Below are 26,232 nucleotides of genomic sequence, written 5' to 3' on the forward strand. Positions count from 1 at the left end.
TTCGATTCGATGCGTTTTTTATTCTCTTTTCCAATTTTCCAATTCTTTAGTTTATTTCGATTTTTAATTTTGTCGATTTTTAGTTTTTCAATGTTTCAATTTTTGGATTCTTTAATTTTTCATTTCTTCAAATTTTCGATTTGAAGGTGCCAGGTTTCAATTTTCCTTATATTCAATTTTACTGTTTCGATTTTTAGATTTTGCAACTTTTCAGTTTGCAATATGACGAATTTTCGATTTTTAATTTTATCAATTTTTCATTTCCTAAATTTTTCGATATGCAAGGTTTGGTTTCGGTTTTTATAGTCTTTGTTTTTTCACTTTTTCGATTTTTCACTGTTCTGATTTTCTATATATTTTTTTTAATGTGGAGTTTTTCAGTTGTTGGATTTTCCAACTTTTCGATCTGTAATTTTTCGGTTTTCAATTTTTAAATTTTTCCACTTTTAGATTTTTTAATTTTTCGTTTTTTCATTTTAGCTTTCTCAGTTTCCCGATTTTTCAGTTTTTCGTTTCTTCAGTTTTTGATTTGCAATTTTTCTAGTTCTCAGTTATTGGATTTTAAAACTTTTTCATTTATTCGATTTCCCAATTTTTGGATTTTTTATTTTTCAATTCCTGGGTATTTAATTTTTCAATTCACCAACGTTACAGTTTTTCGACTTTACAACTTTGACGATCCCGTAGTTTTTCGATTTTACAATTTTTAAATACTCTAATTTTTCGATTCGATTCGTTTTTTGCTCTCCTTTCCAATTTTCCAATTCACTAGTTTATTTCGATTTTTAATTTTGCCGATTTTCAATGTTTCAATTTTTGTATTCTATAATTTTCCGTTTCTTCAAATTTTCAATTTGCAATTTTTGGTTTCGGTTTTTTATTTTCTTTATTTTAAAATTTTTCTAGTTCTCAATTTCCGATTTCATAATTTTTTGGTTTTCCGAAGTTCGATTTTTTCAATTTTTTGCTTATTCAATTTTACGATATGGATCTCTTCGAGTTTTAATTTTTAAATTTTTTAGGTTTTTAGTTTTTTCGATTTTCCGACTTTTTCAATGTGACGAACTTTCAATTTTTAGGTTCTATAATTTTCGATTCGATGCATTTTTTATTCTCGTTTCGAATTTTCCAATTCATTGGTTTATTTTGATTTTTAATTTTGACGATTTTTAATTGTTCAGTGTTTCAATTTTTGAATTATTTAATTTTCATTTCTTCAAATTTTCGACATTTTTTTTGGGTTTCAAGTTTTATTATCTTTATTTTTAAATTTTTCAATTTTTCAATTTCCGGTTTTATAATTTTTTGTTTTTTTTCGAGTGCCATATCTTCAGTTTTTCGTTTCTTCAAATTTTCGATTTGCAATTTTTTAATTATTCATTTTTTTTTGTTTCTTCAATTTACGATATGGATCTCTTCGAGTTTTAATTTTAAAATTGTTCAATTTTCCAATTTTCCAACTTTTGGATGTTTGATTTTTAGATTTTGTAACTTTTCGGTTTGCAATATGACGAATTTTCAATTTTTAATTTTTAGTTTTATCTGTTTTTCATTTCTTCAATTTTTCGATTTGCAAGGTTTGGTTTCAATTTTTTGTACTCGTTATTTTTGCAGTTTTTCGATATTTTATTGTTCTGATTTTTTAATTTTTCTTTGTTCAATGTGGAATTTTTAATTCGTCGATTGTTGGATTTTCCAATTTTTCGATTTGTAATTTTTCGGTTTTCAATTTTTAGATTTATCTACCTACCCAATGGTAGCTTTATCAGTTTCTCAATTTTTCAATTTTCCGTCGGTTCAATTTTTGATTTGCAATTTTTTTCTTTTTAATATGTATCTAATAATGATAATTAAAATTTTTCAAATTTGTAGTTTTTGAATTTTTCCATTTTTTAGTTATTGGATTTTTCATTTATTCAATTTTTTAATTTTTGTATTTTTGATTTTTCAATTCCTGGATATTTATTTAATTTTTCCATTTTTCAATCCTTCAATGTTCCAATTTTTCGATTCATTAGTTTATTTGGATTTTTAATGTTCTCGATGTTCCAATTTTTCATTTCTTCATTTCTTCGTTGTGCATTTTTAGATTTTCCACATTTTCGATTTTGCAGAAAGTTTCGTTTTTTCCTTTTTCGATTTCTCAATTTTTTTCATTTTTTAGTTTTTCGATTTTTCAATTTTTCATTTTTTTAGCTTTGCCAATAAAACAAATGCAAAACTGAAAAATCAAAAATGAAAAAAACAAAAAGGAAAAAAAGGGAAACTTTGAAAAATATAAAAATTGGAAATCAAGAACTTGGAAAACCGAGGCAACGAAAAAATCGAAAGATAAAAAATGAGAATCTTAAACATCGAAAAAGTCAAAATTAAAGAAATTGGCAAATCCAATATTTTAGAAATCCAGAAGTATCAGAATTGAAAAATTTTAAAATTGGAAAATCAAAGACCGAAAATTTGAAGAACTGAATAAATGAAAAATCATAAAATCACAACAAAGAAAACGAAAAAAACGAAAAATTGTGATATAGAATCGAAAAAATGAAAATTAAAAAATCGAGAAAATGAAAAGTAAATATCAAGAAGTTAAAAAATTAAAGAAACGAAAAATTGAAAAATTTGCAAGTCGAGAAATCGAAAACTGAAAAAATTAAAATTGGCAAAACAGAACATTATGAACTCGAAACAGGGAAAAATCGAAATTTTAAAATTTAAATAAACGAAAAAACGAAAAATTTATATATCAAAAAATTGGTCGAAGGTAAATAAATCCAGATTTTTCAGGAAAATTATAAGTTTAGATTTTGCGTTTTTTTTTTTGTAATGACGTCATCAACTTTTTTGCCAGGGCGCGTGTAGTAATAATAAAAATACTGTATTGTACTGTATTTCCAAATTGCCGGGAAAATGGAGTTTGCACTTTTAAAGTTAAATTTCAAAATGTTATACAGTTTTTATTTTTATTTACCAAAATCAGGAGGGGTAGGATGAAAACTTAACACGGATTCGTACACCACAAATGCAGAAGTATCTTATTAAAAAATTACATGCTAAGTTGTAGTGACTGCCCCTTAGTATACATCGGACAAACAAGGAGAAAATTTGAGAAAAGGATAAAAGAACATAAATCAGCATTTGTCAATAAAAAATCAAATTCTACGTACGCGAATCACCTTATCCAAGAACAGCATAATTTCAACGACAAATCAAAATTTTACACATAGAAAATAAAGGCGCAAAATTAAACGCGTTAGAATGTCTGGAAATAAATAGGTACAATAGATTAAATACACTAATGAACGACCAAACCGAAATAAACAAATCTCCCTTACTTAACATAAATTTGTAAACACTATTGTTAAATCAGGTATAAATTCAGGAATAGCTCTGTAAAAACCTCAGTTTCTCTTCTGCCTGAAGACGGTACTGTGTACCGAAACACGTGTAGCAGTTACTACAAATATATTATTTAAACTCTGGAAGTTTTTTCATTATTATTAAAATTAATATGGAGTTTAAACACGTATCAGCCTCATCAATACAAACATAAAAAAAAAACATAATAATTACAAATTTACCATTGTAAATTTTGGTGGGGATAATTAGCCAATTTTTTGTTGGCGTTTTACAATATATATATGATATACACACAAAATTTGACAACGATCGGTCCAGTAATTTCGAAGATTATCTGTCTAATAAAAATACGGACAGACGACAGACAATTTCTTCGTACTTTAAGGGTCACGAAAGGTCGAGGAAACAAGAGTAATGAGTCGGCCGATGGACTCAATTCCAATGCTTCCTTAGCTTATCTGTCTAATAACTCACAGACGACAGACGACAGATAGACGGAAACGAGTACCTATTTTTTTAAGCTCTAGGGGTTATGAAACATCAAGGAATTATGAAATTGTATTATATCGCCGTTAGCTTACTCTCGGGAAGTAAAAAGGCTACAAAACGCCGTAAATTAAATACAAAACCCATACAAGTTGCGAACAATGAACGAAAACAATGTTCGCCGGGAATAGCGGCGAAAGAAAAATGGTGGATGCGCCGGGATACTCATTTTTATTATAACGTGTACGATTGAGCGTCAGGTGGATTCTCAGTTCTTAGCCCGAGATGTAATAACAGCACGTAATATCAGTTGCGTCAGGATAATAATTTTTACAGTCTTCCACGTGGGTGTATTAAAGAACACATCCGAACAAGTATAAATTCGGAAAATAAGCTCCTTCGCTTCTCCTTTTTTATGCGTTTTCTTTGAGTCGCTATTTAAAATAAGAAAACCCGCCCGGAATTGGGAAACTTTGGGACAAATTGTGGCAAAGTTTGTTCAGGAAGGCGGTAAAAAAAAGTTTCGGCCCTCATCTATCATCCATATTTTCGTCATTGCAATTTTCCACTTAGCAAACTTAAAAATGTCGACTCTTTTATTTTAGGTTATCGAGTAAGATCCATCTGGGATGTAAACAAGCGGGAGCACTTGTCAGGAGACTGGCGCGACAGCTGAATAGATTCGGGAAAATGTGGAGGTGTAATGAAGACGCTAGGAGTTCCAACAGGAGTGCTTAAGTGAGACGAATGGCTGACTCGAAGACGGGATGATGGAGCTAATTCGCCGTGATTTTAATACAACAATAATAAAGTGGTATAGTCGAGTCGAGCTGAGGGGATAAGCAATGCCATTTCCGGCTGTTAAATCAAGTCTGACTTCGTTGCAGGGAAGCGGAATTTCGCAAAAAGTCGAAGACGCGCTAATTTCATTCACGAGGAAGTTTTTAAATCTTAGTAGCGAAAATTAATTATCAGCAATAAAATAAAAAGAAGCAGGTCATCTAGAAATTTTGTTAGGTAATGCTACCATATGATGAAAAAAAATGTCCTTTGGTCAGCCAAGGAATTAAATAAAAAAAGTGATAAGGAAAATATTTTTTTCGAATCAATGTTTGCTTTTAAAAATACAATCTTTTTACGAGGCCTCCTTTATGCCCTTTGTGAGAGTTAAAGTAATTATTTTTTTTACAATTGCGGAAAAGGAAGCATAACACATCCAACGTGAATGCGCCGCGAGGTCAGTTTTTGTAATCTCTGTTTCAGGCATTGCAGGTTAATTGGTCTTTTTTAATACGCAATACCACGGTCGAAATTGTGTCTAGAATTATATTTTATTACCATAAAATTTACTAACAAATAATAATTAAAGGTAAATATCAATAACAAGGTTCGCAAATATCCAGTACTAAATAGTAAAACAAAATTTAACCTAGTTTAATTAAAACCTTCCAGTGCGATAAAAAGTTTGTATTTAAATGCTTTTAAATTCGATCTCAACTTTTAACAGTGATACGATTTCTCAGATAAAGTGCTAATGCTTTGTTTGTTTTTTTTTTTTTTTTGTTAAAGTCGTAAAACATAGCAAAGCCAGGCTTCTCCTTGAACGTAATACAACATTAATAGCTACTCTACAGATAGTAAATCTCTTACACAACGTAGTAGATAGTAAATCGAGCTAAGCTTTGTCGTAATCCGTGTGCTCTTTCCGGTTTAAACTTTGATCAAACAATATTCCTAGGACTTTTGCGATTTTACTATGTGTACCCTGCGTTATTTTTAGCAATGAAAGCGTTCTCTGTTTTTTTCTGAATTATGAAACAGGAACGTATCATATAATACCTTAACTTCATTGGGTGTAAGAAATGTGTGCAAAATATTAAACTAAAACACTTCAAGGACAAAATCTTGTCTGTTTGAAGGGCGGGAACTAATTAAAACTGTCTGCACCCAATCAACCAGCCAAATTAGAAACACTAAGTTTCGCTTTGCTTGAAACTTAATTTAAGCTAGGTCAAGATTTAGATGGTTCACTGCACAGTGTAGGCTAATTCAAGCAAAGAAACTACGCGATTTAGGACCATTTTCGCAAATTTTGTTAAACTAATACGGAGCTCATAGTCAGAGAAGTATCCTGCAGGAACATTAGGAGCCTAAGAAGCTTCCATTTGTCTGAATTTTCTCTGTCAGCAGCATTTCCAACAAATTTTGATATAGCAGTCATATTAACTAAAATATCAGTACGGAGAAGCTTTAAATGATCAGTTAACGAGAATTTTAAAGAGAAATGTTTTTTCGATATTTTTGTTGTAACTGTAAGTTAAGTAATGATTTCCACATTTCAGATAAAAGTGGAGAGCACATTTCTTTGTTACTGATTTCATGGTTTTGATTCCCTATAAAAAGGACGAGCTTTTGATTACAAAGGACTTCCAGTTCAATCACCTCACTGAACGTGTCGCGATTGTTGTGAGTTTTTGGGGTGCTTTTCTTATATTTTAACAAATTAAATTCTGGTTTAGAGACAAGTTACTTATTGAGTTCATTTTATTCTACACTGACCGGCAAAGAAAACCGGCCACCCTGAAAAATTTCGTAAGACCACTTTAAAAATTATAAAGTTAACTAGTGATTGTCATTTTATTAACGAACCATTCACTATTGACACACGTTGTACAAATTCGCAAAACACCAAGACATATAAACGCAGAATTAAATAAATTAAATTTAACAAAATAACAAAAACAGACCAAGTACGATATTTTCTTAAATAAAACAGTAAAGGAGGCTGTTATTGTAAAGAGTGTTTTTCATCATTTGATTATAAGTTTGGCAGTTAATAAACGTTTTCACGAGAAAATAATGCCGCTAACTCTTACAGACGTCTCTCAAATTGTCGCTCTGTTTCTGGTATTTTGTTAAATTTAATTTAATTCTGCGTTTATTTGTCTTCTTTTTTTGCTAATTTATATATCATGTGTCAATGGTTCTTTAATTTAATTTAAGTTTGATTTTGCGAAATCTTTCAGGGTGGCCGGTTTTTTTGCCGGTCAGTGTATTATAGCATTTACATAAATTTATTTTTCATTTAATACAAGTCTAATTTATTTATTAGAAATTTCACCAACTGAGCTCGTAAAAGTTAATGACAATACTGACTTTTTTGGTAATAGCTATTAACACATCTAGGATGTAAAGAACACCATAACCGCCGCAGCCGTCTGTTTGAAATCCGAGCCAGCACTCACCCAGTTCTTCTTCGTTCCAGTGACTAGTCTTAATATTGTTCAGTCATATCTTGACAAGTTTTAGCCCCGCCCACCCACCCTTTTTTTTTTCTTAGAGGATGTCATTTACCAAAATCAGTCGTATCTTAGCAAGTACTAACCCCGCCCACCCGCCCTCTATTTTCTTAAAGGGTATGTCATTCACCAAAATCAATCTTATCTTAGCAGATACTAGCCCCGCCCACACACACGCTGTTCTCATTCTAACGATTTTATCTCTCTTCAACTGAGATCAATCTTTCATTCGGACTAGACAAAATGAATCACTGAAATGGAGGTGGGGTGGGTGCGCGGTGTGAATTATATGTTCTTTTGTAAAGTGAAAATGGGAACTAATACAACGTAGGTTGTTAAAAAAACTTTAATCGTATTTTTTTTTTTGGTATACTACTTATTTGCTATAATATTTATTTCTTATTTCTGAAGAAAAAAATGAGAGAACGGATGGGTGAGCCGAAGTTTAAATTTTTCTTACAGAATTTTTATAAGCAAGCAATAGTGCCGCCCATCCACCCTCACCTCATTTCAGTGAACACTCTTAATCTTGTTCAGTCATTTACCAAAATCAGTCTTATTTTAACAAATACTAGCCCCAGCCATCCACCTTTTATTTTCTTAGAAGGTATGTCGTTTGCGACAATCAGTCTTATCTTAGCAAGTACTGGCCCCTCCCACCCTCCCTATATTTTCTTAGAGGGTATGTCATTTACCAAAATCAATCTTAGCTGACGCTCGGATTTCAAACGGACGACTGCGGCAATTATGACACTCTTTACATCCTAGGTATGTTAATAGCTGTAGACATTTTTCTTTAAAGTTAATTTATTAGATTAAAACTTAATTTAATTTTGTCAAGTGGTCCAATCTACGCTTAAAAAAGGGATCTCATTTGCCAAGATCAGTCTTATCTTAGCAGGTACTAGCCCCGTCCACCCACCCTCTATTTTCTTAGAGGTTGGGTGGGAGAGGCCACTTTGAATTTTTTAATCCCAATTCGCTACTTGACGTAATAAAATTCAGTCTTCATCTAATCAAAAGAAAAACAATGAAACTCTAAACCGGTGGTGGGTGGGATTAGTTTTACATTTTTTGTTTAGATTTCGTTGTTTGTCACTTTCAAATATTAAAATTCCCCTTTTATCCAACAGAATGAGTGAACAGAAGGAAAACCGGGTGGGTGGGCGGGGCCACTTTGAATTTTTCCAAGTTTAGTTCGCCATTTGACATAGTAAAATTCAGTCTCCATCAAATAAAAAAAAACCAATGAAATCCAAAAGCGGAGGTGGGTGGGGTTAGTTTTACCTTTTTGTCTAGATTCCAATATTTATCAATATGAAACACCGTTTTTGTCCAATAAAATGAATGATCAGAAGGAAAACCGGGTGGGTGGGCGGGGCCACTTTGAAGTTTTTTAAGCGTAGATTGAACCACTTGACAAAATTAAATTCAGTTTTCATCTAATCAAAAAACCAGTGAAATTTAAAAGCGGACGTGCTAGGGGTTAGTTTTAGCCCTCTATTTTCTTAGTGGGTATGTGATTTGCTAAACTCACTCTTACCTTAGCAAGTACTAACCCCACCCACCCACCCTCTCTTTTCTTAGAGGATATATCATTTGCCAAAATAGATCTTATTTTAGCAGGTAACCCCGCCCTCCGGGCCTCTATTTTCTTAGAGCGATATCATTTGCCAAAATCAATATTATCTTAGCAAGTACTAGCCCCGCCCACCCACCCTCTCTTTTCTTAGAGGGTATGTCATTTGCCAAATTCGATCTTATTTTAGCACGTATTAACCCCGCCCACGCGCTCTCTATTGTCTTAGAGGGATTTCATTTGTCAAGATCAGTCTTATCTTAACAGGTATTAGCCCCGCCCACCCACCCTCTCTTTCCTTAGAGGTTGGGTGGGCGTGGCCGCTTTGAATTTTTGAAGCCTAATTGGCCACTTGACGTAGTAAAATTCAGTCTTCATCTTATAAAAAAATACAATGAAATTCAAAAGCGATGGTGGGCGGGATTAGTTTTAAGTTTTTTGTCCAGATTTCATTGTTTGTCACTTTAAAATATTAAAATTCCCCTTTGATCAGGAGGAAAACCGGATGGGTGGGCGGGGCCACTTTGAAGTTTTTTAAGCGTAGATTGAACCACTTGACAAAATTAAATTCAGATTTCATCTAATCAAAAAACCAGTGAAATTTAAAAGCGGACGCGTTAGGGGTTAGTTTTAACCCTCTATTTTCTTAGTGGGTATGTGATTTGCTAAACTCACTCTTACCTTAGCAAGTACTAACCCCACCCACCCACCCTCTCTTTTCTTAGAGGATATATCATTTGCCAAAATCGATCTTATTTTAGCAGGTAACCCCGCCCTCCCGGCCTCTATTTTCTTAGAGCGATATCATTTGCCAAAATCAATCTTATCTTAGCAAGTACTAGCCCCGCCCACCCACCCTCTCTTTTCTTAGAGGTTATGTCATTTGCCAAAATCACTCTTATCTTAACAGGTACTAGCCCCGCCCACCCACCCTCTCTTTTCTTAGAGGGTATGTCATTTGCCAAATTCGATCTTATTTTAGCATGTATTAACCCCGCCCATGCACTCTCTATTGTCTTAGAGGGATTTCATTTGCCAAGATCAGTCTTATCTTAACAGGTATTAGCCCCGCCCACCCACCCTCTCTTTTCTTGGAGGTTGGGTGGGCGTGGCCGCTTTGAATTTTTGAAGCCTAATTGGCCACTTGACGTAGTCTTCATCTTATAAAAAAAATACAATGAAATTCAAAAGCGGTGGTGGGCGGGATTAGTTTTACGTTTTTTGTCCAGGTTTCGTTGTTTGTCACTTTAAAATATTAAAATTCCCCTTTGATCAGAAGGAAAACCGGGTGGGTGGGCGGGGCCACTTTGAATTTTTTAAGCCTAATTCGCCACTTGACGTAATAAAATTCAGTCTTCATCTAACCAAAAAACCAATGAAAATCAAAAACGGTGGTGGGTGGGATTAGTTTTACTTTTTTTTGCCTAGATTTCGTTGTTTGTCATAAAATTATAAAATTCCCCATCTGTCCAATAGGATGAGTGATCAGGAGCAAAAGCGGGCGGGTGGGCGGGGCCACTTTGAATTTTTTTAAGCGTAGATTGGACCACTTGACAAAATTAAAATCAATTTTCATCTAATCAAAAAACCAGTGAAATTCAAAAACGGACGTGGGTGGGGTTAGTTTTAGCCCTCTATTTTCTCAGCGGGTGTATGATTTAGCAACATATTACAGTTAATTGCACTGACAATGAAACTGCATTGATTTAAATTATTTAAAGGGTCACGTTGTGTTATTTTAACCAAACAAGAAAAGCTCATTTCCATCCTTGCGGAAAATATGCTTTCAGGTAATGTCCATTAATTAAGAACGATGTTTGCAACTGCGAAATTAGGTTGTTTATTAAATATCATGATTACTTAAATTTAATTTTTTACTTGTATGGTGAACTGCGTAATCAAAATAAAATAATTAATCCAGTGTCAGCTTTATTCTCAATAACCACTGAGTTTAACACAGTTAGATTTATTATAAAGGCATGAATTGAAACAAAAAATATGACGCAAGCAGAAAGTAGAAAGTGTAACGCTGCCCTCATTACTACTCGCTCTCACCACTACTTTGTGTCAAAAAGTTAAAGGGGTTTATGGAGATTTAATTTTATTGCGACGGCGAAATCTCATAACACAAATAATAACAAGAAATTCTCACATTAAGCTCATTAACTCTTCCTCTTAACTGCAGTAATAAAAAGTAACATTAATAATTAATTCGTAGCTCGTTTACTTTCCCAAACTAAAATTTCGCTAACGGAAACATGAAAGCTAATTATGCTAATTCTAATCATAAGAGTTTACTATTAGCACCACAATTTTAAAAAAATTTCGAAACGTCAACTTATCGTAGTAAATCAGGCGTAATTTCTTCTCAATTCGTAACTCCTTGCCAGCGCAACTCCCAACCTCGAAGTCTGCCTAAATCCATCATTACTTGGACTATTTTCGCCCTGACTTGTCATTTCCTTCCTTTGTTGCCCGTTCCATTAACGCAAATTTTGCATGACGTTGCTCCTCAAAAAATCTATTAAGCTGCTGAAAATGAGGTCAAATCACTGTTCAAATATTGACACTCCGACGCCCCACCTCACTTTTATCTCTCACAACATCGTAATGAAAATGAAACAATCGAAAAACCGCGAATTCTTCTCCGCCTTCGGTTGTCTCTCATTAAGTATCACTCTCCGCCACCCTAAAACACTCGAACTCAGTCTACGGTCAAAAGAATCCCCAAGTGAAAAGAGTACTTTTACTTAGCTACAACTTTATTCCTTAACTTGCTACGTTAAACTGAAACCTCCCAACTTTCCAATACGGCAAATAATAAATTCCCTCCAACAATCGCTTTGAAAAACTCCACATTTAGGTCGGTTTTAATGCAGCAGCTATCGAAATTTCTAATTTTCGTGTTTAACCCGTCAGACCCGATTTCCGGAAACGGCTTGATTCCGTCCGGATTTGTCCGGTGCCGTAATTTACGGGCATTATCGTTGGACGTCGTAGTAAATTTTTCATCAACTCGCTCATATCTCGGATAAAATATGAACCGGAATTCGATTTTACGGTGACAGTTTAAATAGAGAAAGCTGTTTTTCCTCCAGGATCTTGCCGGATTTAATGCCGCCTCCGGGATAACTCCCTTAAATAATTAGCGCGAATTCCATTAAATTATTTATTCTATTCGGTTAAAAGGGGTTAAATTAATGCAGCTCTCGACACGTTATTAGCAGGTGGTGAATCGATAAATACCAACGCATTTACCAATTTCGAACAATTATTTATTCACCATTAATTATGGCTTGTAATAAATTTTGCTATTTTCTAGGGTGCGAGTTACAATACTGTTGTGCAGCTGAAAGGAACTGGTGAGCTATAAATGAACAAATGTCGCGAGATGTCATCTGTTGTTGAGATTTATTATTTTACATTGAAATTTAAACGGCAATGTATGTACATACAAATACCAACAACCAATTGCTACACACTTACTACCGGTTCTGCTTCCTTGTGTTGTTTAAAAAGGAGTAAAAAGTATATTCGGTGAATTTTTCATTCAAGCTCGATTTTTTGGAGCACTAATGGGCGGACTTTGTGGAAATCCTCAATGCATTTAATAGTCACATTAAATTCGCCAGATTCGGCACCTAATTTTAGATCATTGCGAACTTTGTCGATATAGGGCACCTGCGTTCAAGTTTTGTGATTTGATATTCTTATGCTTTTGAAAGCCGGAACAAGCAGTAACGATTTGTTCTTGAAGACTGACTCGAGAGCAGCAGAAGCGGATGAAGCTAAAGTATTCGCTTTCGTTCCAGAATTGAAAATTTAATCGTTATTTCTAAATACGTGCATATTTTATGAAGTTGTTCGACAATATAACAGGGATATAATGTTCCCCACAACCGAAACGCGATGTGTTTTGCCAAGCGGAGACAAAGCTAAACCTATATTGAAAATTTGTTGATTCAAAATTGCATGAAGAAACAGCTGTGGGCAATTTATTTTGTTTTTCTTTATAGTCGAGTTATTTATGAACGAATTTGGTAAACATTGTCTGAAATATTTTGTCGGGGTATATTTAAAGTCCTCAAAGCACACTATTTTTGTATAGAACTAATAACAAGACATGGCGAAATAATTCACAGGCGGGCATGCCTTGAGTTACAAACCTCAAGGCCGGGCGTTTACGTTGACATTTATTGTTCTAAAAATTTGCTTTATAGTTTACCGCCACGCTTGAAATGAACTTAAAAGTATTTTTATATTTTTAATGAGGAAAAACTGAAGTCATAATAGTTCTGTTGCTTCCGCGCCCGGCTAATAAAGTAACAAATGTAAAACTTAAAAAGCTCAGTTCTTAGTTAATAAATTTTAGTTACAAACCTTCAATCGAAGCTTGTAAAGGTCGTTGACGTGACAGAATATTAAGTTGTTTTTTCTGTATGTACATATGTAAATATGTACTAAGTTACAACATTATGAAATAAAGCATTTACAGTAGTGACAACCAGTTTTCTTAATACAATCCTGAAATGTACGCAGACTGGTGAAGATCACAGAAATATTCGACTAAAAGACATAAATAAAGCTATAAAATTTTAGTGGTGCACAAAATACTATCTTTAATACACGTTTTACTATGTTTGATTCAAGTAACCGTTACATTTATGAAAATATTTTTAGTATATATGTTACAGCTAATATCCAAAATACGCTATTATGCATAATAACTAGATATTTTAGGAATTATGCGTAATAACTAAACTTGTCAGTTATTATGCGTAATAACTGAATTTTTCAGTTATTATGCACAATAACGGAAACGTTTAGGTAATATTGATAATAACTAACAGAGGAACAGCAATTATGCATAATACCTGAAACATTAGTCATTAAGCATATTGCTTAATAGGCCAGGGCCGATAATTTTTGAGAACAAAAAAATTTAGAACAGGATGATACCCATTGGAAAAGGAAGAAAATATAACAAAAATAAAAGGAAAAATAATTTACGGGCGATCTGAGGTCTGGAAGTGGAAGAGGGTGAGCTTTTAAGGGTAGAAAACTCCTATCGAAAAAAGTTCTAGGTAATAAAAGGATCTACAACTTTTGTATTTAGACCTTTTTTACATAACCTCAAAATTTATGCGAAAAATGCAAATAACCGAGTTTTTGGTTTTTTATTTTTATCTCCCACAAAAAAGTTTTCTTTTTCACTACCTTTGGTGAAAACTTACCTATTTATGTCCCAAACTCACTGTAATTTTTTTTATTCAAAATATTTATTTTTACCCCTTATTTTGATTTAATATCGAAAAACTACTCTAATTTTTAATCGAAAATTCTCACGTCAAAATGTTTGCTTTTTTAAAAAATCGGTGTGCCTTTTGTTCATTGAAATCTGTACTTTCTAACAGTGTAAAAAAAAGTATACATTACTATGGCAAATTTTCATAGGAAATCCAAAAAAAAACGAAAAACTCGAATTCGAATTTTTTTTAATCATGTAAAATTTTGAGCTATTTATTAAAATTTACACTTTAATTACTCGAAAAAAGTAAGATTCCATGTTACACTGATAAACTCAAAAATTTAAAATCCATGAAACAAACGCCTTCTGTTGGTGGGAGATTGCTCAATCTGAAATATGATTTAATTCTTGCCAATTGATTTTCGAAATCTTAATTGATTCAGTGTTATATTCTCATTTTTACATTTATAAATATATTTGATTAATTGTAATCCATTTTTTGCGATATCTTCTTTGTTTGCATGTTTTTTATAAAAAATATTGACCAAATTTGACAAATTTTTATCGTCTAACTAGCAGACCACGCAAACGAATATAGACAGAAAATTTCATAAAAATCAGTCAAACCGTTTCGGAAGACTTTGGTTACACACACTGTGACACGAGAATTTTATATACCTATTAGAAGACAATGAATTTACGATGTTTTTCTTTCCTTTTCCGGCAAACCCAGATGTTGTATCGCAACCAGAAAAACAATACAGAAATGGAACGATATTTTTGAAAGATTCATATTTGAAACTATGGGACGTGAAAAATAGATCTTTTACATTTCCAGAACCTGGTTTGATAAAATAAAGATTTATTATTTGAATTCAATTGATTCAAAAGGACCAAAATATCTTGACCCACAACTATGACAGTATCTCTGGCAGTTTCTATCGAGATCTTAATTATGTCAGCATCAGCATCTTCTTCTGCTTGTTTACAGGAAAATTCTTGTGACTGTAGATTCCAAAAGTTTCTTTTAAATAAGTCAATTCGTCACGATTCTCTTCAAGTAACTCAGCCTGCACGTGCATTTTTATAGACGATGTTGTTCATTCTTCTGATGGGCTAAAATTTTCCGTAAGCCATTCAGGTATGTAAGTTATCTTAAAATAGCAATAAATAGGCACCTATGCATATAATTTAAAAATTATCCTACAACTTTAACAAAATATTGTAGATGTCTTATAAAGTATAAAGTTGTTAATTATAGTAGTATATTTCGATTTGCAATTTTTTAATTTATCAATGTAACATGGAATATTTATATTTTAATAACGAGCTCCAAATTTTACATAATAATTAAAAAACTAATTTTTGAATTCGAGTTTTTTCGTTTTTTTGCATTTTCTGTGAAAATTTGCCAGAGTAATGTATAATTTTTTTTACACCTTCAGAAAGTAGAGATTTCAGCGAACAAAAAGCACACCGATTTTTTAAAAAAGCAAATATTTTGATGTGAGAATTTTCGATTGAAAATTAGGGCGGTTTTTCGATATTAAATCAAAATAAGGGAAAAAAAAATAAATATTTTGAATCAAAAAAAATTACAGTGAGTTTGGGACATAAATAGGTAAGTTTTCACCAAATTTCGTTAAAAAAAAATTTTTTGTGGGAGATAAAAATAAAAAACCAAAAACTCGATTATTTGCATTTTTCGCATAAATTTTGAGGTTATGTAAAGAAAATGTAAATACAGAAGTTGTAGATCTTTTTATTACCTACAACTTTGCGATTTAACTTTTTGCGATAGGAGTTGTAGTTTTGCCGGAAATCGTGATAAACCGTTTTCTACCCTTAAAAGCTCACCCTCTTTCCCTTCCGGACCTCAGATCGCCCGTAAATTATTTTTCCCTTTATTTTTGTTATATTTTCTTCCATTTTCAATGGATATCATCCTGTTCTAATTTTTTTTTTCACTTTTTACCATTTTCAAAGGCTTTGGCACTGGCCTATAACATGTCCAGCTGATTTCAAAAAAACGGGACAAGATGAGCAATTCAGGTTCTCATAGATCAATGAAAAGCAATGGAATATGACGTTTATATAACGGTAATTTGTCCCTTTTTTTAAATCAACTGTACATGTGACATGTAGAGGAAAGCAAGGCAGGGTGGGTAGCTTTTTGGAAAATATTATGCATAATTCCTGTTCCTCTGTTAGTTATTATCAATATTACCTAAACGTTTCCGTTATTATGCATAATAACTGAAAATTTCAGTTATTACGCATAATTCCTAATGTTTCCGGTTATTATGCATAATAACTGATAAGTAGAGAGCGGATTTTATGAAATTTACATATCCGTTATTTTTTGCATATAAGTCTTGATATTTAATATGTGAACGAATCATGCTAATTAAAAATGAATACAGCTATAAAAAAATTGCATATTTGCATATATTTGCCTTCTGCTGCATATTTCACGGAACGGGTGCATATTTTGCATTTTTATCAATTTTTGTGCTAATTTGAAAAAAAATTATTGTCATTCTATCGGGATTTATCTAGAAAGACGAAATTTTATGAATCATATTGCAAATATTGTCCTGAGCTTCAAATAACTAGAAAAGGTTTGGGTTTTATGGTAGTTTGGAGACACCACTGGGTGTTAAGCCATCCTTTCAGGTAAATTCGCGCCCTAATTACTTTTGGAAATACCCTTCATTCCCAGTATTTTTGTTCGTTAGTTAAGTGTATTAATGGTACGTTTATTAGTGGTGATCGAAGGGACGTTATACTGTTATTATTTTTCATCGTGAGTTTATATTGAAAGCATTTAAAGGGATACAAGATACAAGTGTATAAATATGTCGAAGATAACTCAAATTAACTTATGGATTAAACCTTTTCCTGAACTTATTCTTCAAGAACAAACTGTACTTTGTCGTGCCTGCCCTAAACCGGTAAGTATTTTTACATCTGTGGACGTAGTACGCAGTTTTTCTATTTACAAATACATTTACTTTAGAATCACCGGAATAACTTTTTGTTAGAATATTTCGAAAAATATCTAAAAATAAATTGTTACCAAAATAGTAATTAAATAGTGGATTACTACTATTTTTTAATTTGATCTGTTTATATTTATTTTTTAGTATAAGAATATTATCTTTAAAAACGTGATTTATGTGTTCGTGAGATGTAATTAAACACTTTGCAATGTGATTTATGTATTTTTTGTAACAAAATGTAAGCTCGGGAAACCTGTTTTTGAATTTTTTTAATAAATTCAGTTCGCTTATTAAGCTTTTTTTTTAATTTTTGGAGCATATGCAACTGCATATATCTGCATATATTAAGAAAGTTACTGGATATTTGCATAAATTTGGTGCATATCATATGATCATATTTCTCAAAATTTTGTTGCATATTTTCCGCTCTCTACTGATAAGTTTAGTTATTAGGCATAATTCCTAAAATGTCTAGTTATTTCGGATTTCGGATATTAGCTGTAACATATACAGCGTGAGTCATTAAGAGCTGTTCCCTCGATATGTTATTAATTATTATGCAAGATAAAAAAACATCATAAACTAAAATTGTACCGTGCATTGAGTAGCATACATAAAAATCAATTTCGACTGTACATAGTTTTTGTCTTTGAGGCGTAGCAGAGAAATTATGATTCTTATTGTTTTAATAGAACACGCTATATATATTTACATATTCATTCACTCGGTTCATCATCAGGTTTTATAATCATAGTTTATTTTTGAAATTTCGTTGCCCCGTTATTTCAATTTTCTTGAAATTTTTGGCAATGCAAGGATTCACAAAAATCATAATAATGGCATTTCTGCGCACTGCATTGTGGTATACTGAGCACTTATACATAATCTGGATCTTACTATAGTTTTAATTTTAATTCTTTTTTGATGTGTAGAAAATACTTAACTAAAACAAAGAGAACAAGAGCAGAATACGATGTAGTAATAAAATACAGGGTGGTGTATTTGAAATCATTGAAATACCGATATTTGAAAATTGTAATAATTCGAATATTTTCGTGAACACTCTGTATAATAAGACTCAATTTTATTTATACCACAACAAAGCGCATAGCGTTCTTTATCTTTACGCAAAATATTGTAACACAGTTTTTAAAAATAGTTTGCGATTTTTCTTCAGAACACTTCCGTTGCTAAAAAATTTCAAGAAAATTAAGAGTTCGAGTAGAATATGTAAAAATGTAGGGTGCTCTATTAAAAAATCTAAGTTGTGTGTTAGCCCTTATAAACAGAACACTCTGTATAATTAAAAGTGATCTGAGTGTATGATCCTCAAATAATCCTACAGTTTCTGTATTCAGCTTTTTTTTCTATTTGTAATAATTAATGAGCTATCCAGAAGCGCGTTTAGTGATTCCACCCTGTACAGAGCGTTAAAAAAAAATCTTAAATCTTTTCAAATATCGATTTTTTAATTTTTTCAAATAGAACATTCTGTATTTTATTACTACATTTTATACTATTATTGTCCTCTTTCTTTCAATAGGTCAAGTGTGCCTCCTAAAAAAGTAAAAAACCGCAATAACTATGAATTTTATATACAGAAAATGCTTAACATAATGGAAAGAGAACAAAAACAGAATAAGATGCACTAATAAAATACAGCGTGTTCTGTTTGAAGAAATTGAATTGTCGATATTTGAAAATTATAACATTTTGATTAATGTTTTATTGACACTCTGTATATTAGAACTCAATTTCATTTACACTACAAACAAGTGCGTACCTTTATTTATCGCTCCAGAAAATATTGTAACACGGATTTAAAAAAAAACCCTAGTGCGATTTTTTTTCCTGAATCCTTCCATAGCTAAAAAGTTTCAAAAAAATTGGAATAACGTGGCAACGTTGCATGGGAATTTCAAAAATTAACTTATGGTTATAAAACCCAACAAAGGATCAGTAAAAATATAAAAAATATATAGGGTTGTCCAAGTTAAAATTCCACAGCCTTGTATCTTGAGAACGAATACAGAAATTCGTAAACGCCTTTGTTTTTAGTTTGAAGGGGAAAGCTTTATTTGGTACACTGCAAATATGACGCAACGTATAATTTTTTAGTGGATTTTGATAGACCATTAGATTACGATTACAATTATATGAACACTTAGATATCTAGTGCACTTTCAGTTGATAAAAAATTGGTCGAAGGTTATTACGACAGGACTTCCCTCGCCATAAAATTTATGAACATAAAAAAATTAAAATCAACTAAAGTAAAGCTCCTCTTACTTTATTTTATAATCACGAAGACCTGTTTTAAAAGCCATTATTTTGGCATATGTTCGAACTGTTGTAACATACAGGTAGTCCTTCATTTCACCTAACTTTCATTTTTTTATGTCAATAAATTTTATATTTTTTATCAACTGAAAATGAAATAAATATCTAAAAGTATATCATTGTAATTGCAATTTAACGGGTCAATCAAAATTCGCTAAAAATATGTACGTTGGAATTAAAAAAATATATATATGTTAAAATTAAGCTTTTCCTTTGCAGAATTTTAATATATCTATCCGTCCTCAAGGTAGAAGGCCGGCGAGTTTTAACTGGGAGCCTGTATATATTGTTACGTTGATCGGTGATAAAAAATCGGTTATGTACATAATAATTCCGGCGCAACTGAACCCTATCTTGATCGAACTCGACTCGTTAACTGAATAATAATCGTTCCCGAAAAAGACCTCTATTTAAACCCATACTTCCTTTCTAGCAGTTGCGCGGTCGAGATTTTTCTGAAGTACCCATCGCGAGCCTTTTCTTTAGGGAATGCCGCCTGGCCGCCGTCACCGATCGTTCCTGTGCATACTAGACAGCTCTCGACGGCCCATAGACGTCGTACCGGGATGGCGTATGGGTTTATTTCGTAACAATACATATTTCATTCTTAAACTACGTATCTTCTCGAGAGTAACTCTCACGAGAGTTCTGATTTTGGTTTTATATCGTCTTTGGTAAAAATTTCCAAATCCACATTTCAGAATTTTATTATTGCAGTAAGCTATTGTTACAGTGAAACATCTAAATAGACTTTTCGGAGATCGTACTTCTCAATGAGGGCAGGTCCGACCATAGTTATACCTACTTATCTCGGAAGTATTTCTCTCAAGTGGACAAAAGTTTTACATTCTAGTTTTTGTCATTCAATATACCCCGCACTCACAAAATAAGAGAATCCAAACTAAATTATTTGTCGCTAAATATACCCATTTATACTATACTTTTAAAAAATATTCCAGAGAAAATATTTTCTACATTTCCAATTGTTTTCCAATTAACTCCAAAATTGAGAATTCAGAGACATTTAAAAATAATGTTGAATCGCATCGCCCTGATTGAAAAAAGAAAGATATTGGGGGGAGCTGCAGGTAATATGTAGATTTAAAAATAACTAGTAAGTAGGATAATTTAGTCCAATAAGGGTACCAATTGAAAGAGATCAAGAATTTGTCTTGTAATAAATAATAGGTATTTGTGATTTTTTTTTGAGCTTATATTCTACCAGCGACCTTTTTCACTGTCCCTAAATTATTTACATACAATAAGTGTTGTCAGAATTTCTGACAACTGAACTGAGTATTGTTTGAAACAAAGCCAAATCAAAAGAAAAATTTTAGAGACAAGTGGAAAGTATTCTAATTCAAGATATGGATGTGCCTTCAGGAATGATTTAGATTTCTAGCTTGAGAAAAATATCCTCAGTATTCTTTCAGATTTACAAAGCGCCATGTTATTGTTAGGATGGTGGAAAGAAATCGTTCATATTTTTTGTTTTTTTTTTTCACCTCTCTAGTTCCTTATATTCTAGTTTTTATCACTTCATATACCCCACAGAATCCAACTTAAATTAAATATCACAAAATCTACCAATGTGTTGTTTAAACTTTAAATAAACGAAATAGTCTTCTTAATTTCGTGTTTAATTTGTTTTATTCGTGTAATTTTCCACATCACCTGTTCGGGAGCGCTTTCCATTATGTTTTTTTTTCCACAACACAACGTTGCTTGTTTTTCCTCATCAATTCCAAACCTCTGTGTTATTTTCGGTAGATACGTATTCTAAAGCATCATTTCCGTCACCATAAAAAATTCAAAATAATTTGCTAATAGTTCGGCTCTCACGGATTACAACACACTCAAGTGTCTACAACGTGTAAACTCCTCCAGCGCTCCTCCCCCACGTCAATCATCGCCTGTCCCCCACACACGGTGTTTTTTCGCCCCTCCCATCTCCTCCCCGGCTTGTAAACTTGAAGAACGCCCCGAACAGAGAATAATTGCGGCTCGGCGTCCTTTTATAATAGCCTTTTTATCCCCGACGAGAGAATTAATGGCAATTTTTTCGTGGTTAGTTTCGCTAAACGTCCTGCGGCCGATGTATCGCATAAAAGTTGACAAAAAAGTGACAAGGGTGTGTGCCCGAAGGCGGAAAAAAGGGTTCAAGTGAAGCACTTACCTCTCTCCGTACACTTCGGAACGCAATCCCTCACGGTCGACCCTTCGCTTATGTATTTCTGAAACAAAAGGACGACATTTGCGTTATCTGGCTTTGTGAGATCGCAGGTTTTGAGTGAGCGATGAAATTATGCATGACGGTGAGGGAGCTTTCGCGCCATTTATGACGCAATTGCGGAAAAAATCACAAGGGGTTTTAGGGGTTGTAAAAAATTGCCGGATACTCAGCTGATGGGAGATAAGTTCAAGACGTCGAGATTTATTTTGTTTACGTGGATATGTAAACATTTATTGGGGGCAACACGGAAATGGGACGGAAATAATTTGGATGGATTTGGGGGAGAGGATCGTTTACCTATTATGGGCGACTGGAGGACGCACGGTTTAAAATATTTAAAACTAAGGAGATGACATTTTAATACGATTTCGAGATAATATAGTGTGGAGTGCCAGCGGAACGCGACATATGCATCTATATAAATCTAAAGTCAGTTCCGCTTTGCAAAGCATTTTATATGGAAGAATTTGCGATGGTGTTCTCAATTATCCAGAAACCTACCGATTGATAGAATCTTACACAAATTATCATAAAGTTTTTGTTATTCCGCTTTTGTTTGTGTTACAATTCTATTTTAATGTTAAAATTTCATAATAAATAGAATTATTTCTTAAATTTTCATAATTTTAGAAGTGCCTACGTTTTTTTGATTTTTATCACGGCATATTGCTTACGAGTTTTGTATGATTCCAAGTCAAACCGGAACGCACAATAGAACGAATTAATGTAAGAAATTCTTCGCTGCCTCCAAAACCACCGAGGATATAAAAATAAGACTTACGAAAAAAGCTTTCAGCGAGTAAACTTTCATATTCCAAGATATTCTCATACATACGGGTGTTTTTTGCGGCCATTAAATTATAATTCATTGTTGTAAATTGTATAGACTAATCTAAGAGAGTGGGACGAATTCTACTTACTCTACTCAGCTAACTAAGTTAAGTAACGAGTTACATTACTGCACTCGGTTTATATTAAAAACAGAAAAAAGTCGAAGATAAATTATTGCCATTACGCACAAGTTACTGCATTGTTATCGTTAACGCATTATTACGTAGCTCTCCTAATTGTTGTTAAAATTCACACTCGTCTGGTAATAAAGCTTTTTCCCATGACTGTTCGGTCAAGTGTGTTTCGAAATGCAGGGTTAACACAAAACTTATTAAAGTCTCGGGAGCAACCCGCATTTTGTACTCATTTCTCACTCATAATATGAATTATGGTATTCGCCTGCGGATCATACCTAGCCTCGTGAGAAATGAATAACTGTACATGCACGTTGCGCAATATATTATTATCCCACTCGTAACGTCAACAACTCCATGCATTTTGAAGTGCCTTTACATAGTGCATAAAATAGTGCTTATGTTTGAAGCTCGGATATCATAAATGTTTCTTAAAAAAATTATTTTGAGGGCATGGGGTCCACCGGGAAATTTACAAAGTGAGGCTCTGTGGTATCGTATACAAAGGTTGTGTGGGTATTATTATTATTATTATTTTCAGTTTTGCTGGCGACATTGGTTCCCAAGAAAAACAAGTATAGTCCCACAAATTCCGCTTCTTTAAAAAATTATAAAATTAGATTTTGCGGTTTTCGTTTTGTGATAGGTAACTGTTAACCTCTATAAAATGGCGGAATTAAGATCACCGCAGCTTTTGCGTCTTTAAATATGAAATATATTTAAAGCAGGTTACTAACGGGAAAAAATATAGACAATCTCAATTTCTCAGTACATACTTAACTTCGATTGTTTATACTTCGACCGAATTCGACTTTTAGCACGTTCAGATTATAAGCATCAGTGGTTAAAGGAAAATGAAATTTGGTTGAATTTGTGTACTCAACGCAGAGGAAAGGACACAAAACAATCCTAAAATATCTTCATGATTTCGCAGCATTCGGTTTTTGCAATTTCAAACTTAAATTGAAAAATATTGTTATACAATATTGGCTTTTTTTTTCCAAAAATTTGGATGCTAAGGGTATAAAGTCAACACGGATTCATAAATCACCCATGCAAGACTATGTTATTTTATCAGATTTAAAGAAATTTTGGGGAAGCCTTAATCGAACTAATTTTGGTTAACGATTTATCATCTTTCCTATAACCTTGAATCGTTTGGAATATTTCAGTACATTCGCTTTTGCCATTTTAAAAATAAATTGTAAAATACAATTTTGAATTTTTTCACAAACATCTCGATGTCGAGGGGAAAAACTCAACACAGATTCTAAATTACACCTACATGGAGTATGTAAAATTGTATAAAATTTAAGGAACATTTGTTATGCAAAATTATAAAATTTATACCATGCTTACAATAATCTTAAAAACTTGCAAGTTTTCAAAGAATTGGGTTTTACAATTTTAAAGTTAAATTGTAGAATGTTGTTATACAATTTTGATTTTTTTCTCAAAAATCTGGATGTCTAGGGTGAAAACTTAATACGGATTCATGAATCATACATGCAGGAGTATAAAATTAAATATATTTAATCCCCAAAAAGGGGCAAATTAGTAAAAAGTAAAATGGTACGTTTAAAAAAAATGCATTAAAAAACTTCACAATAAGAATTGACATTTTTATTTCATAAAAAAAATCAACAAAAAACTTCCCCCTCAAAGTTGGACTGTTTGCTTAAATAAAATGATACAGTATCTTATAATAGATGAAAAGGCAGATAAAAAATAGCTTAAATATATGAAAAAAAAATGTGGGGTGAAACGTATTTACCATTTTACTTTCTACTGATTTCAATTTAGAAATTTAGATTTATACATATTTGGTAAATATAAATCAAAGAACATTTATTCGGCAAAAATTTTTAAATGATGTGATTATTGTTTTAGAGGGCCATCATAAATGAAAAAAAATTAATTAACGATTTACCATACTTACAACCTTAAAACGTTTGCAAAATTTCAGGCCATTCGGTTGAGCAGTTTCAAAGTTAAATGGCAAGATGTTACAACTTTGATTTTTTCTCCAAAAATCTGGATGTCTAGGATAAAAGCTCAACAGGTTCATAAACCACAAATGCAGGCGTATCTAATTTTATAAAATTTAAATAAAATTTACTGTTGTAAATTTTGGACATGACGTCAACAAATTGTTGGTAAGGATGATTATCCAAATTTTGATTAGAGTTTTACCACCTACACGATATTCGTAATCCACATATAAAATTTGACAACTGGTTCAGTAGTTTCAGAGATTATCTGGGTAATAAAATCCAGACAGGCGGCAGACAGACAGACAGACAGACAGACAGACAGACAGACAGATAGACAGACAGACAGACTGACAGACAGTCAGACAGACAGAAACGGGAGACCTATTGTTTCGTACTGAGTTTACACTGTAAAAAGATGCTCTTATTTAATATTATTTACATATATAGTTTTTTATGCGTCTCTATTATTTTTAATATTTGTAACTGTAACATCTTGGATATATGAAAAATGTAAATAATTGTACATATAAGAAATAAAAAAGTAGGCACAATCCGACAGTGTTCGATTTCATCTTTGAGACAAATCAAAGACATTGTATATACACCCTTAAGTAAAATATCGTTTAGTTTAAATTTATTAATTCCCGAGCGTAAGCAAAGGAAGTATTGTAATCGAGTCCGTCGGCCGACTCTCTACTTTTGCATTTTCTCAACGTATCATGACCCTAGAGGACGAAGAACTAGGTCTCCCGTTTCCATTTGTCTGTCCGTCTGTCTGTCTGCCGTCCCAGATTTTTATTAGACAGATAATCTCCGAAAGTACTGGGCCGATTGTTGTCAAATTTTGTATTTATATTAGGATTAGGAATATCATATAAATGGTAAAACGCTAACCAAAATTTGTCTAATCATCCCCACCACTAATGTGATGACGTCACTTGTTGTACATGGTAATTGGGTTCTAGATTGTATCAAATAACATAGTCTTACACATGTAGTTTATGACTCCGAATTGAGATTTTACCCGAAACGTCCAGATTTTTGGAAAAAAAATCAAAATTAGGAAACGACATTTTGACATTTAATTTGGAATCTACAAAACCGAATGCTTTGAAATCTTGCAGATGGTTTAAAGTTATGATAAGCATGATAAAATTTTAATCACAATATATTTACTTATCCCCTCCAAAAAATTTATGACGTCAGCTCAAAAGTTTGCTTAATATATCCCATCTAAAATGTACAAAATATGATGAGTCTGTACTTGTGATTTATCATTTCATTAATATTGTTTAAATTCACATATACAGGGTGACTCAAAAAAATTAATGAATGCGTGAATATATTTTATTGATTTAATCACGAACTGCAAAATCGAATGCTTTGAAATCATGGAGATGTTTTAAAGTGATCATAAACATGGCAAATTTTTAGTCAAAATGTATTTGCTCATCCCCCCTAAAAAATTGATGATGCCATCCCAAAATTTTGCTGAATAAATCCCATCTAAAATGTACAAAATATGATGAGTCTCTTCTTGTGATTTATCATTCCATAATTTAATCAGGAACTAAGGAACCGAATGCTTTGAAATCTTGAAGATGTTGTCAAGTAATAATAGGCATGGAAATTTTTTTATCAAAATATATTTTCTCATCCCACCTAAAGAAATGATGACGCCTCCCCAAAATTTTGCCGAAAAAAATGTGCTATCTGAGATTTGTAAAGA

General features: G+C 32.4%; 1 protein-coding gene across 1 annotated transcript in view; it reads right to left on the minus strand.

Moving 5' to 3' along the window:
* LOC135143833 (uncharacterized) overlaps positions 1-26,232 on the minus strand; it is a 218,298-nt gene that overhangs the window by 137,001 nt on the left and 55,065 nt on the right. The window contains exon 2 of the mRNA XM_064075775.1: positions 21,488-21,545. Coding sequence (XP_063931845.1) covers positions 21,488-21,545 — 58 coding nt within the window. The remainder of the gene's footprint in view (positions 1-21,487; positions 21,546-26,232) is intronic.

Source organism: Zophobas morio, unplaced genomic scaffold, assembly GCF_036711695.1.
Source record: "Zophobas morio isolate AGI-343-1 ecotype UQ-CSIRO unplaced genomic scaffold, CSIRO_AGI_Zmor_V1 ptg000004l, whole genome shotgun sequence".
Taxonomy (NCBI): domain Eukaryota; kingdom Metazoa; phylum Arthropoda; class Insecta; order Coleoptera; family Tenebrionidae; genus Zophobas; species Zophobas morio.